At 41.0% G+C, this 15,353-nt stretch overlaps 1 protein-coding gene across 5 annotated transcripts in view; it reads right to left on the bottom strand.

Annotated features, from left to right (window-relative positions):
* The window catches only part of arhgap17a (Rho GTPase activating protein 17a), a 33,860-nt gene that overhangs the window by 9,236 nt on the left and 9,271 nt on the right, over nucleotides 1-15,353 (bottom strand). For 4 of the 5 annotated variants that reach the window (XM_085415908.1, XM_085415909.1, XM_085415911.1 and 1 more), the window contains exons 3-11: nucleotides 6,746-6,850; nucleotides 6,507-6,539; nucleotides 6,002-6,078; nucleotides 5,164-5,275; nucleotides 4,521-4,597; nucleotides 4,232-4,349; nucleotides 3,489-3,557; nucleotides 3,233-3,314; nucleotides 1,533-1,660 (exon numbers count right to left, since the gene is read on the bottom strand). In XM_085415908.1, coding sequence (XP_085272034.1) covers nucleotides 1,533-1,660; nucleotides 3,233-3,314; nucleotides 3,489-3,557; nucleotides 4,232-4,349; nucleotides 4,521-4,597; nucleotides 5,164-5,275; nucleotides 6,002-6,078; nucleotides 6,507-6,539; nucleotides 6,746-6,850 — 801 coding nt within the window. The remainder of the gene's footprint in view (nucleotides 1-1,532; nucleotides 1,661-3,232; nucleotides 3,315-3,488; nucleotides 3,558-4,231; nucleotides 4,350-4,520; nucleotides 4,598-5,163; nucleotides 5,276-6,001; nucleotides 6,079-6,506; nucleotides 6,540-6,745; nucleotides 6,851-15,353) is intronic. The other variant, XM_085415910.1, reaches the window with a different exon arrangement.

The raw sequence follows: 15,353 nt of genomic DNA, 5'->3' as shown, positions 1-15,353 counted from the left end.
GGAAGTCTGTGCTTTCTTAAAGCGATATGTCATCCCTGATAGGTTCCAGTCTGATAAAGAGCACAGAAACTGCCCTCACCATAGTAAGTGTTCACTGCGGTATGATGCTAATAAGATTGCTGTTCTTATTTATTTGGCTTAAGTGCAGCTGTTGACAAGACCGATCCCAAAATCCTCGCTCACTCTCTGGAGCAGTGCGTCTACGTTTTTCCAATAACGTTCTTGAGTGGTTTAGATCACATATCAGCACCTTTGGAGATCAGCTGTCAAACAGTCGTAACACTTCCTGTGGTTCTGCACGGGCAGTTGTCTCGATCAGTTACTGTTCTCATTATGCATGCTGCCACTTGGCAACCCTATGAGACAGCAAAGCACTAATCACCGTAGTTATGCAGCTGATACATGCTACATGCTAGATGACAACTCCCTTATTGCACTATTTCCAACTGATATTAACAAACGGACGAGCACATTTTAAACAAGCAAAACAGCAACAAGACAAAAATGGAAATTCTTCTAAAGCTGCTTTGGGCTGCTCCCTTATACACTGTTCAACTGCCCCTTAAGGCAAATATCTAATCATAAGTCAGCAAATGAATTAATTTATGTGCATAGACATGATTAAGATGACCCGCTGAAGGTCAAATGAAGCATCAAGGCAGTTTAAGTGGCAGATGGGCTGGTCTGAGTATTTCACAAACTGCTGATCTGCTGGCATTTTCCACCACAGTGCCACAAGTCGAATGACACAACCATGCTAACAGAGAAGCAACAGTAACTCAAATAACCACTCATTACAACCACTCCATGCAGAAGAGCATCTCTGAACCTTGAACCCGATGAGCTACAGCTGCAGAAAGCCACACTCGGCACCACCCCTGTCAGCTAAGAACAGGACACAGAGGCTACATTTCATAAGAGAAAAACATGGCCTGGTCCAATGAGTCTTGTTTTCTATTGCAACATTTGGATGGTGAATCGGATGTAAAAAACATTGTTTCAGGATGGTGGTGTAATGTTTGAGGGATATTTTTGGGCCACTTAGTACAGCTGAACATTGTTTAAATGCCACAGCTTGAGTATTGTTGCTGACCTTCCTTTATGAACACGGTGTACCCATTTTCTGTTAGCTGCTTCCAGCAGGATAATGCTCCACGCCACAAAGTTCAAATCATGTCAAACTGGTTTCTTGAACGTGACAATGACTTCACTGTACTCAAATAACCCCCACAGTCACCAGATCGCAATCTAATGGAGCACGTTTGGGATGTTGTTTAATGGGAGATTCATATCATGGATGCACAGCCAAGAAATCTGCAGCAACTATGTGATGCTATCATGTCAATATGAACCAAAATCTTTGAGGAAGGTTGCGAGCACCTTACTGAATCTCGGCCATAAAGCAACCACTTACTAATAAGGTTTAACTGAAAGGATCTGGTGACCGTATATCTTACTTCGATGATCCAAAGCACTTAAATTTCAATCAGTATCTCGTCTTCACTCCCTGCCACAATCTATAACTTCCATACCTCTTCCTTCATGCCCGTCTCTAGAAGCATCATGACACAAGCCTCTATTGGCAGGGCGATCTCCCTCCCACTCCTTTTCAGGTGTTCATCCAAACCAGTGCCAAACGCCGGCTTTTCCGTCCATGAATCTGAATGTAAAGAGAGTTAATAATAAATAGAGAGGAGAAGAAAGGAGCAAAGAGTGGAATTAGAAACACATGAAAGACCAGATTATTATAATTGTAAAATACATATAAGTGTGAGTAAGGCCTGTTACTGGTTTGGATGGTAGATATCTGGGTCAAAAACTTCCCTTTGGGCCATTTTGTTAAAAAAAACAAAACAAAACAAAAAAAACCTCCCCCTACAAGGTGTCGCCAAATAATAACCACAGGCTCTCAGCCAACAGAAGTGACTGTTCTGTAATCTTTATGTGTTTATGAGCGAGTGTGAGCACGTGAGCTTAAAGGCAAGTAAGGAGGGAGGGCCGGGGAAAGAATTTTGGGGTGGTGTGGGGCGCTCCAAAACCAGGTGGGTGTGTGTGGAGCTCATGAGTCATTGCCACATGCTGGGAGACCAGGCTAGTCTGTGTAAGACCACATGTGTTTAATGCAGAAAAAACAAACTCCTTGAACAAGACACAGCTAAAGAGTGCACGTAAGATGAAAACAAACTGAGAGGAGACATCACAATCCTAAAATTCTCAGAGTCGAGGACTGTTGTTTAATGTCAGGACCCCTTTAAAGGTATAGTCAGTCATTTTTAGAGTTTATTTAATAGAAAAGAAAAATACCGTACTCATAAATATGATTATTTATTACATTTTCCAAAAAACTGAACTTAGAATTAACCCATTAAATATACAAAGGAGCGGGCACAGACTGGTGGAAGCCCCGCCATCTTCAACAACAACAGCTAAGTGAGCTTTCCTGACTCATCACACTGCATTGGATACCTTTTTCAAAGTTTTGCAGTCTCCTCCTCTCCCCGTGAATAGACGAGGATGAGCAGCTGAGGTAAACAGCGCACTGACCGCCTACACACTACGGATGAACGGCAGCCAGAGTTGTTTGTCCTAAAACGGCCACCGTAGCTAGAGGCATGGAGTTAATATGCAAAATACTCCAAAATATTTAATTAACACATATCCATTTTCATTTTATTCCTGATCTATTGCTAAGTGTTGATAATATTCAACTATGTTATAATAAATAGTAATAGAAACAGGGCCAAGTGATTGTCCTAGAGCAGCCAGCGTCGTTAAGATTATGCACTCGAATCTGACAAGGTAAGAAGACAGAATTCAGTTGACTGCAATCTGTAATCTATTGACCATCTAGTGGTGATATTTTACACGCTGTACCTTTAACAATGTCAAAACGTGGGGAAGAAAAAGAGATTGGCGGGATGTAACTGAAAGCAGCGGTTTTGGATTTCTAGAGTCAGCTGAGAATGAAAACTTGATTCTCCTCATTGCAAGTCAGGACACATATGAGTGAATTTCCATGTAAAGTAGATATTTAAAAGGGGGAGCCAAAAAAACGGGTAAAACAGAGGTTGCTGCTGGGAAGGAGGTACAGGAGGTTCCTCCAAGAAATAAGCAAAAGGGTCACGTCACATGTTATGCATGGGAAAGTGACTTTTATTTTCCCCATAACAACGTTGCACTATTTTGTGCTAAACAGGTGTGTGTGCTTAAAGCATGTTTGCATATCTTATACCTTGCTGAGCCTGGATGGTTGGCAAGACAGTCTCCAGAACAGTGAGAGACTTTCTGTGGTAATCTGCCTGAGCTTCTAAGAGCTACAGAAACAGAGAGACACACACAGCAGAATAATAAGAGCAGTAAAGTACATGACAGCAAAGTAAATACAAACAGCTTGCCAAGCATCCGCCCCACAGCTACTCTGCAGCTGTGAATGTTCCCACGGAAAGTCATGCAACAACAGCGCTGGCTTGTTGACACAGTGAACTCACCGTTACGAAATAGTGGGCATAGTCGCCTTCTTTTGAGAAAAAACTGTACATGTCGGCAGCAAGCTGATCCTGTTGTAGAAGAAACAAAAAGGCATGATGTTAGATATATAAAGATGATGTTAAGTTATCATTTATAAGGGAAAACAGGGGAATTAGTGAGGCTATTAAAGAGGATCATATCTACTAATGTCATCCCTCGAATGGAAAAGTGCTTCAGGTGGCACAAGTTCAGGTGTCAGTGGCCGGTTAAGCTTCGCACGACTCATAAATCCTAAGTTTTACAGAAAGTTCTGTACTTCCTGGACAGAAACACACATCATGGAGTCATGACACTAAAGTCACCAGTGACTCAGTTCAGTAGATTCACACAAACACACAGAGAGCTGACAGGACAGAGTCAGTTTGCATGCGTCAGCAAACCGGCCATTCCAAGGGTCTTGGAATGTCCAGTTGTTGCTCTAATGAGTTTACTCCCAGGCCTATTTCCAGTTTCTTTTACTCAGATCACTTTAACTCTGCTATGTGATTGCTTTTAAGCCCAAGTAGTCTTAAACACAACAAGTAGCCATGAATAAAGTAGTCTACATTTAATGGCATCAGTTGAGTTACATTATCAATCAGGTCATGACCTTGCAAGTGGCATTTCTTCGATACGGTCCTGATTTGATGATTTGACATGACTGGTAGTTTGCCTTGATATAGACTTGCAGAAATGAATCAGTATGTTTGCACATAAAGATTACCTTGCAAAGCTCCACTTTGTTCATGGCCTCATCCACCTCTTCCTTGAGTAAGTCAGCCTTGGCCGTCAGTGCTTGAGTGTTTGTTCCTGAGATTATTGACTTGGTTGCCTGCAACCATCTGAATACGGAAAGAAAAGAGGAAAAAGCAGGAAATGCAGACGGCAATCTGAAATGTGGGCACTGTAAAAAAGTTAATGCCTGTGAATAAATGTGATTTATGCTACTGTGTTAGCAGTTCCAGGTATTTTAGAATGCATCGCCTAACAAGCAGAAAGACATTCAGACACACCTTGCTCTGGCAGAATCATAGTCCAACACCAGTTTGGCCAGCTGTTTCCTCTGCTTCAGGATGTTAGGGATTTCCACCTAAATGAATGGTTAAAACACACCAAGCTTAAGAAAATATACCTCTGAAGAAGACCTGCAAGGCACTGCCACTGATTTTCCTGCATGACTATTGGAGGTTTAATAAAATATGGTAATTGTTAAATGGACTGGTTCTTATATAGCACTATTGTACTCTAGTTACTAACTCAGAACAGCTTTAAAAAACGTCTCATTCACTCATCCACACAAGCACTTTTTCTATGCCTAAGTGCTTACTATCCAACATTCACACTCTTGTGAATTGATCAGGAGCAACTCGGGGTTCAGTATCTAGGACAAGGATACTTTGGCTAGTGTTATGAGGGCTGGGATGTTTCGAAAAACACAGGACAATCACCATAATGGGTCACTGCTCTAGCAACTAGCTGCTTTTTACTAAAAAGAGTTGGGCATTTGGAGTTGGGCAGCACAAAGCAAGAGAAAATTAATCATATAAAGTATAAATGACACCAGTTAAAGTGGAGAAATGGGTGCAGCTGATATTTTAGCCATTCAAAAAGCAGTTCCTTTATATTAAGTTAATATTAATGCGTAGGGTTTCTGACCTCGGCTAACTGGCTAAGTGGATCCAGAACGTCCTTCTCTATCTGCAGCTCATGTTGCATCAGCTCTGATGCCAGACGATTCTCTGCATCTCCGCACACCTCCATCATTTTCCTATTGACAAGCACATGAAGAGAGAGAGAGACAGGCCTGTTAAAATCAAGCAAAGTCACACATATGCCTCATTAACATATCCGCACTAACAGATGTGGATGTTAGGTCTTCTGTAACCAGTGTAATCACACGTGTTCTTTGCAAAATGGAATTTACATAACAACACAGAAGGACCACAGTCTGCGTAACCAGGCCTTCATCTGTCCACAGCCAACAGCTGAGAACAAAACCAGGTCACTGATGTCATCATTTGTAGCCGCTCAAAGCCAGGAGCACAAAGTGACCTAGTGACACTTTATCTACGAGTGAATCAGTTTTGAGCTGCAGTTTTCCCAGATATGAAACCTATAAGCCTTGACACGAGAAACAGCGAGTTCCAGATATCAATAAAACTGTTGGCATGATTGAATCACATGTGCAAGCAGACTCTCATACTTCCCCTTCCTTATTCTTTCCAGACAGACTCATAGCTGCAGTGTAGATTTGTAGACATCTACTTTCTAGATCCTCAACTACTCTGCGTATGAGCGCCAGAATAGCTGATCTGATTCTTCTGTAAGGGAACTGCTGAAAGCCCCTGACAGACAAACAGAACCGGGAAGGCCGCTTACCCTGAATGTGAGACCTTGCATTTCACACTCTCTGGGGTGCTTCTGCTCTATATCGGCAACCGTTGCCCAGACAAGGCAATTAGATTTCTGGTGTGTCAATCAATCACACACTCACCCTATTAAGGAGTCTTCTCCCAACTGGCTTCCACCTTCAGTCATTGCCTGGGACAGTGCCGTAAGGGGAAGCTTTTTCTGTTGTGTGTTTAGTGGAGGAAAAAATGCAAACAGTGATTAGATGCGGGTGCACAAACACATGAACTTATGCATACAAGGTCAAGCCAATGGAAAACTGGTTTAGGACTTTCCATTGAACATATCAAGCGTAAATTCAGAAAGAGGAAGCGAGCTTTTTGAGCAGAAGAGGGAAAAAAATAGACCATGAATACAATTTAAGACGAAAACTAAGGAAGTGACACTTCTGCTAAATGACAGCTTATTTTTACAGTTATATGATTTACATCAGCGAATAAACACTGATGTGTGTGCAGCATCCTGTTTTTAATCGAGAGAATCCCCAAAGCCGAGTGTGTCATGCATAGTGAATGAAGATGACAGATGCTGGAAATGGGAAATGGAGCAAGTGGTGCTGAGGATTGGAGAAGTGGAATAAGTGCTTTTACCTGACCATTTCCTGTATAGAGGCGTGGTACAGACTGAGGTGGATATTTTGGGTGGTGTAGGGTAGAAAAACAAAACAAAAGAGAAATTATAGATTGTGCTTCCTACTGTGGACACATTCAAGGAAAAAATATATATAAATAAAAAAAGAACCCGACGTGTGTGGGAGGAACAGCTAAATCCTGCAACAGCTGCTTGATTTGCTTTAACAGGTTTTATAGCCACAAGCTTGATGGCTTACATGTCTCTTCTCTGCCTCTGCACCGATGTGTCCCTGTAGACACGACACCATCTTTTTGTGTGTGTTGTGGGACACCACGCGTACCAGCTCCATGCGCCGTTCAATCTGTGCACAAGACATACAAGAAGAGATTTTAGGCAAATAAAGAGCTTTTTGCTGAGGTAGAAAGAGCACACTGAGAACACAAACACCCAAGAAATTAGGGCTGCTCAATTAATCGAATTTTAATCACGATTACGATCTGGAATTTCAACGATCATTAAAAATGACTGAGCCGATTATTAGCCCCTCCCTCATTTATCCGCGACACCTTAAAGGCCGGTCCGTAAAAATATTGTCAGGCATAAACCGTCCGTGGCGCAAAAAAGGTTGGAGACCGCTGATTAAGAGGACCCGAGGGAAGCTCGGAAAGCTAAGCAGAAGTTATTTGGAGAGTGACTGCTGTTGGTTGAAAAGAGAGTTTAAAAAAAAAAAACTTCAGTGGTGTTGCACACTATTTTATATTATTTTTTAAAGTCATTGTTAACCCTTTAAAGCCGGTCAGAGCAGCACGCTCCGTGTTGTGTAACTATTTTTAAATCCCTGTAGAACCTGAACCGCGTAAGCTAGCGCAATAATTTGTTTTGCATATGAAACCGGAGGAGTTGTACTTACATCTGATGCCATCAGCTTGTCCTCGGTCACGGTTTCGTTCCACATATAGCTTTGCAAAAATTGCATAAAAAGCGCTTGCAGGAACAAAAACATAATATTCCAGAAACACGCTTTGCCGATTCGATCAGCTGTTCGTAACACTTCCCACAGTGAAATGATGCACATGCTGTTTTCTTTGCAAATTTGCATCATAGGATTGTTTTTTGTTTTTCCTGCAGTATATAAAAACTGTATCTCCAAAATAAAACTATGAAGACACTCAAAATAAATTTCCTGTTGTTGTAAACTATTTTTTGCAACTTTTTTTGTATTTAAAGTTTTGAGGGATAAGCCTCTTAAATTTCTCCAAGTAGAAATATATGTAAACAAAACAAAAGCGATTTTCAATTTTTTTTGTAGTTTATTGCACTTTTTTGCAATTTATGTAATTACTATGGACTTAATGCATACATATTATTAAAATATGGGCTATAACAGTTGTATTGATGTATAGCAACTTGAAATGCTCCCACAAATGGCACTACAGCATGTAAAAAAAAATAATATAAGCTCTGGTGGACTTGGTTCTATAGTAGGTCTTAAAGGGTTAAATAAATATCGTCAAATAATCGTGATCTCAATTTCAGTGAAAATAATCGTGATTATCATTTTTGCCATAATCGAGCAGCCCTACAAGAAATGTTGTACTTTATCACAATTAGAAAAGGAGACAACCATATTTTTATTTATAAAGCGCCAAATCACCACAACAGTCGTGTCAAGGCGCTTTGTATTGTAAGGTAGACCGTACAATAACGCAACAGAGAAAAACACAATGAGCAAGCAGTTTGGTGACAGTGGGAAGGAGAAACATCCAGCAGAACCAGGCTCAGGCACTCCTTTAGAGTACTTCACATGACTCATAGCCACCACGTCATCCTCTACCTGCCTACATTTCATTTATCTTCTGATTGGCTGCCCATCCCAAACAGAAGGTTTAAACAGCAGCTGGGTGGGTCTGCAGTGATCACAGTCAGAACCAATGAGAGGGATATTAGCTGTCACTAACATTATATAGAGCCACAAGCTAAATAACTCAGAAGTGACCGACACCCAACTTCCAAGGTAACTGGAACGCAGCAATGAAGATTACAGAGAGAAAATGCAGTTGATACACAACTTGACACAGCTCTGCCCCCCACTAGCAGCTGAAGTAGCGTATGTTTACAACACTGAGCAACACTTTAAGGTAACTTGGAAAGTGCACATGTTAAATGCTAAACATTCACTATACCCGATAGCCGCTGTGGCTAATAACAGAATAATTATGCAGCAGTTAGGCAGCAAAAGTGATGAATCCTGCCCATAACCTGTCAACTCAACCGATTAGCAGTTATTTGTGTCGTTTTCTGTTAAAATCCCAGACTGAAGCTGAGGAAGTCTATCAGCGGTTAGACAAGCAGTCGGAGCCAACCTCTGATAGCGTGGAAATATGATGCCAAGTAACCAGAAGCACAGCACGACCTCAGACAACAAAACTATTTTCCTCGTCTCTGCACTACCTAAGAGAACATTGAACTGTGTCACAAATACATTACACTTATGTTACTGTACGTCCACCACTGTGTTAGACAATTTAATAGTGCTGTCACTGATGTTATTGTCTGTACTGGCCTATGCAAAAACTAAACGTAGTATCAACTACGCTAGTGTCAACCACTGTAAAAGGAAAAGTGTAACCAGCCTCTTTAAAGAACTTTAGATTAATCTCATCAACCCCACTAACTTGTCATCACAACCCAACATGGCAGAGCGCCCAGCTGAGGGCTAATGAGCTCCAGCTCCATGCAGAAATATGATTTGTGATGGCCTTGTCAGGGTCAGGGGTCAAAGTTCAAGCGTGACTGATAAGGCCTGCTCCTGCGGAGCAACGCTGGAATGTTATCTTCGAAACACGTGACTCATCGGAAATGTCTTCCCAGCAGCGCCCACCGAGATGTGACCCATGGCGAGCAGCTCTTTGGCTTTGAAAAGGCTTTTTTGATTACACAGACTTTCTCCTGTTTACTCAGTTGACTCCACAGATCCACTCTGTGCCTTTAGCCTGACACCAGATATAATACTGTCATTGATTGAAGTTACAGCTATTCAGGCTGAAGGACAGAGGCTAACTGAAACGCCCCAGGGTCACTATTCACTGTGCTTGTCGTGCCAGGTGTCTGACTGCGATGGTCAGCGTCAACATTAGGCCGACTGTCGCTATGGAATGGAAGGGCTGATGGCGAGTTACTGTTCACATGTACTTAGAAGCCTGGTGAACACAGCGTGACAACGCAAGGGATTGGTTAAAGTTGGCCTTACTTGTGAAAAATGGGAAAGCAACTTCACAGAACAGGTTTCTACTGAAGTGAGAAATCAGAACTCTATAAATGTCTCAAAGCGCTAAACATGCACTTACGAGATGTTCAAATGATAAAGGGGAACAGTGAGATCTAGACGGTAACACGAGCAGAAATGGAGGGAGGCGACTTCAGGAGGAGGATAAACCAAATACCGCACAATTGTGTTCCAAAAACAGAACGGAGTCGGAACGCAGGAACTGCACAGCAGATATCCGCCTCCGTGTGCCGCCCCTTCCCTCCCCTCTCCTTGTGCTCTTACGTCAGTACCGACCCATGGTGGCCCCCGGCATTCCTAAAACAGCTGGCTTAAATACAATCTAACCAAAACACACACATGAACACAAGGATACACGCGTTATAGGCTTGGGAACAGTGATTAGACCCAGTTCATTTAGTGCCTGGTACAAAAACATTCAGGGGATTCCCCTCCCTATGCTCTAGAAGGGCCTAAATTCCTGTGTGGGTGTATGGGAAATGTTTGGATTACATGGCAGGAACTTTCTTCCTTACATTGTTAGAAAGTGGGGCCAGAGAAAGAATAAATTATCCTGAGGAGTCTCGGCAGATCCGAAAAGAAGCTGAAAAGCAGCGGGGCGTGTTTTTTTCCCCTCCTGCCGTGTGATGAGGTCAATACTTGGTCAATCCCATGATGCGTCATAGGAAAGGGAATCCCAATAATATGTAGGACAGACAGGGAGGAAAAAGACAGACAGTGGATGTGTTTATTTATTGGTTCCTAAGAGAAATGATGTTAACATGTCTGAACATGTCCTGAAAGAGCAAAAAATAGCTTGAGATGACGCATTAAGGGTGGAATTATTCTGTAAGCCTTGGATGGGAAACAAAATATTCTTTGTTTGCAGGAGGGATCAATGACAGAAGTGTTCAAACAGGTGGCTCCGAACTTATTACACTGGCAACACGATATTTCTGAAGTACTTCTGCAGTACCCATGTGGACTGATGCTATATACAGAGAAGAAGAAATGGGCAGGCAGCTGGCACAGGAATGCTGGCTGACTCTTTCCCACCTCGGAGGATCAAGCAGAGGACCGCTTTGAGGCAATCGAGCTAAGAAAGAAGCTGACTGTAAAGAGTTGGTTAGTTTCCACAAGTACTGGACTGACAACTGAAAAGATGGAAAAGGAGAGAAACAGCTCATGATCTGAAGCATAGCACAACACCTGTCAAACATAGTGGAGGCATGTAAGGCTGCCACTGGAACTACGTCACTAAGATATACTGATAATGTGACTGCTGATAGAAGTAGCAGGATGTATTGTGAAGTGCACAGGGTTGTACTCTCTGCTCAGCTTTCAAATCCTGAAAACTGCTTGGACAACACTTCAGAGTGCAAATGGGTAATGACCCAAAGCTTACAGCAAAAGCAAGAGTTTCTCAAGGAAAAGAAGTGGGTTCTTTTCAATAGCCAACTGAGTCATGTGATCTCAGTCCAACAGCGCATGCTTTCCAGTTATTAAATACAAAACAGAATGGACAAAGGCCCACAAATAAGCAGCAGCTGAGGACCTGGCAGAGCATCCCAAGAGAGGAAATACAGCATTTAGTGACGTCCATGGGCTCTTGACTTCAGACAGTCACAGACTCCAAAGGAATTTTATCCATCCGAAGCCTTTGAAATGTGGGTCTACATATAAAAATGGTTCTGAAAGTCTGCAATTCAATCGCACCATGTTTCATTTCAAACTCACTGTGGTGGTGTACAGAGGCAAAAAAAAGATTGTGTCTTTGCTCAAATACTTTTTGAACCTGACTGCACTTTGTTCTGCATTCTGCGCCTTTCTCTTGCTTTGCATATGTTCTTCTTCATTCTGTACATTTCCCCTGTTTGTTATTTTTGCCTGCTGTCTTATCATTTATATTTTATTCCTGCATAGTTGGCATTGAGCAACCACAATTTTGTTCTACATGTATAACGAATAAAGAGCTATTCTTTTCTATTCTATTTTGTTCTAATCTAAGCTGCTTCTCAGACAGTACTTCCATCATCCCTTATTACATAAAGAGATTAATCAAAGTGCCATTAATTAAAACCAAATATATTACAGACAAACTTAATAAAGACACAAATAAGTAAAACATGAACATAGGCACAATAGCAGATTAATAGTAAGCAGTGATTACGTAGGGAATTCGATTATCTCTAGCCAGACACTCAGGAACAAACTGTCCACCTTCGTCTAATGTAGGTTTGAGTCAACACTAGTGGGTTACCATGCCAACATGCAGGCTTTAACTGGATTTTATGAGTGGACAGGAGCAAAATAAACTACTAAGAATACTTGCCTGGACTTACAGTGGTCATTATTGTTATCACTGGTCCTTGTTCCTATTGGGGATGTACTAAGCAAACACATCTATGACATCTATCTATAATGAGACTTAAACTCGATATTTAACTGGAAGCTATTTAAGGATCTAAAAAAACTGGAGCACTGGTTTATCTTTACTTGTTGTTCATCCATATTCTACCAGTGGCATTTTGAGTGAGTTACAGTGGTTGCAAATGGGCACCAAGGTGTGCAACATGACAGTATAAAAAAACAAAAACATGAATGAGAATTCTTTCGACTCACTGCTTGGATACAAAGATGCAATGAGGATTTTCTTACTGCTTTGATGTGGCCACACTTACCTCTATACAGTACATCCAAACAAAGTTGTTGTTTTTTTATGAGGGTATGTATTAGAACCTCAGTGGATATTAATTAAGTGTATAGACAATCATTATGTTAGCTAATGTATCTTACTAGCGTTTTAAGTCATGCTCAGAAGGCCCTTGAGAGAAATGAGAAATTAACAATACTCAACACATCTACTGCCAAAGCAGAGTATTTGTTGCTGTAGTGGCTATACAGTAGGTGGGATTAAAAGCATTTTTGGAAATTATACATTATCACTGGGTATTAACAGAAGATGTACCACAACAAATTAAACTGTCTTCTGCAAAAACATTAGGACAACACAAAAGTTTACTAAGAAACAAACAGAGAATTCCTATTTCAAGACAAGAAGTGAAAGCAGCCTTCGGAGAAATTAAAGGTGATTGAGTCGCCATCTCTGAGTGACTCACTCCATTTTTCTTTATCAGAAAGATCCTAGAGACTGATTCCAGGAAAACAACAGCTGATTTCCAGACAGACGTAGAACAACAGTGTCTTTCAGGAGCGGTCAAAGTCAATTGTCAGAAAAATATAACTTCCTTTCTTCAGTGAAAAAGCACCCCAAGCGGTTAAAGTCACCACTGTTGTCCACTTGAATTATAGTAAGTCCAGCTGGCTCTGAATCTGATGTTCTAGCTGTCACTCAAATGTGCATTTTGTCCATATGAGGCTCACTTCATTTTCACGTCCATCATCTCTCATTTACTGTTGGTTTAGATAATCAGCAATATAAGGTGACAGTGCAGAGACCAATGAAAATAATGGAGGGTGATGGACATTGCATCTCTTTGCAGGAAGTAGCGCAAAGGCAGCCGAGCTTCCTTGACAGTTTATATTCATCTCCCATTAAAACAGAGACCATGTTCACTGCTGGAATGTCTTTGCTGAGCAGCCAGTATTCTGCCCCAGCCCCACCTGCTGTCTGCCTCAGATCAGCTCAGAGGCAGCAGACAGATATATCTGCTGCTCTGCACGCAGAGTTCAGAAGTACTTTGCATGTGCTTCACAGCACTTTTCTAGCAATGAGGTGGTGGAAAGAAATTGATAGATCATAGTATCGCAATGTTTAGCATGGTGATATTGTATCAATGTAGTATTTGAATTTTTTTTATGAAATAAATTAAATATTACAAACAAGAGAGCTCATCTCAAGCACGTTCACATTAACGTTACCCAAGTAAACATTAAATCAGCTTAATCGTAACACCATTCAACACTGGAAAAACTTAGCCTAACAAAGCTGTCTCCTACCTGTTCAGTCACATGAGTAAAAACAAGACAGCAACCTCCTTGCATCTACAAAAATCAGTGGCTGCACAGAATTTTTACATATTCTGTGACCGACTGCAGCTTGTGTCTGGAATGTGAGGGTGTTGTGAACTTCTGTCTCTGTAGGCAGCAACAGATACGTGATTTTCAAGACTTATCACAGTTAATTGCTATATTATCAGAAATAGACTGCATGTAATTGCCAACTCGACTGCAACATTCAATTGCAGACTGACTGACATTTATGGACAGTGATGGCGTGCTTGACAATCTTATCTTGCAGCAAAAATTAGCCAAAGTGAGATGATTGTATCTTATCGTTTAAAACAGATATAGACAAAGCAGTTTTTAAAAAGGTGATAACTTGCAATATACATTATTACAATATTCAGTACTACAGATGTTATAATATATGTTATTCAATACTCGGCATATCTCAAAATGTTAAAAATCACAATATTGTGTCTCAGAGTGCCTGGTGACTCTCACCTGTACCAGCAACAGCCACATGAGTTACACAAGTACTACTCAAATGAATGCACTGATATACCGTTATTCACCCAGCACTTGTCATGACAACTCTTTGCTAAATTTTACAGTACTCAGTGAAGTCACTCTTTAAGTTAAAAATTAACGCTTCCGTGGTTGAAATTCATGTCCTGGCTCGTCACTTCATAGTACCGAGAAGTCAACAGCAAAGTGCTCCCAGTGACTACCCTAGAAGACAAGACAAGTAACTGGCATAAACATAGACTTTATTTAATCCCACACTGAGGAAATTCACTTGTTACAGCTGCACAAGCGACAGGAAGAAAGGGCGAATTAGAGCTATATTAGAAAAATTTAAATAGAAAAAAAGAAAAGCCAGAATACACCAATATTTTTTTTATAATGTACATAAAGTGCAGTGGGAATGATAAAATATACATATGCTTTTATACAGCATTTATCTTGTGTGGATATTGTACAGTCTGACTGCTGTTGAGATCGAGTTCCTACGACAGCGATCCGTCCTACACTGTGGCTGTAACTGTCGCATGAAGCAGCAACAGAATGGCAAATTTATAGTATTAATCTGCTGAAGCTGAGAAAGTCTTAAGCAACTGTTCTCCAGCCCCTCTGAAAGTTTTGCAGTGTTTCTGGTTTGGTTTCAGTCATTTTCTATCCAGTCCTTGTAGATGCCCATTTTCAGATACATATTTTTTTTCAACTTGTTGCACAAGTTGGCAGGTGTAAAAAACCATCTAGAGCAAATTCATGTCCTTGAGAGACAGAACAAAATCCAGCAAAGAAATGACAGAGGACCTGAAAGGCATCTGGACCTTCAGTTGATCCAGTTACTGTTTGCTAAAGCAGAATCTGAAATGGTATCAATTTTAGTTTGGCTGTCAAGAAGCCATTTGTGGGGAAGGGAAACAGGGAGAAAAGGCTCAAGGACTTAAAGTCGGTAGCAAGAGGTGATGAACTCAAAAGGGAAATTTTTGGTTCCCAATCGGCAGCAGCCTTATACATCAGATATTTCAACAAAGCACTGCATGTATTGTTTATTTTTATAGTCAAACATAAAGAAATGAGGAGTGACTCAAGACTTTTCCACAGCATTGTACATCTAATACTAATG

The sequence above is a fragment of the Rhamphochromis longiceps genome, linkage group LG8, assembly GCF_057381845.1.
Source record: "Rhamphochromis longiceps isolate RC_006_pf linkage group LG8, R_longiceps_female_GT1.1, whole genome shotgun sequence".
NCBI lineage: Eukaryota > Metazoa > Chordata > Actinopteri > Cichliformes > Cichlidae > Rhamphochromis > Rhamphochromis longiceps.
Note: the sequence above shows the minus strand (reverse complement) of the source record. Positions and strands in the feature narration are given on the sequence as shown.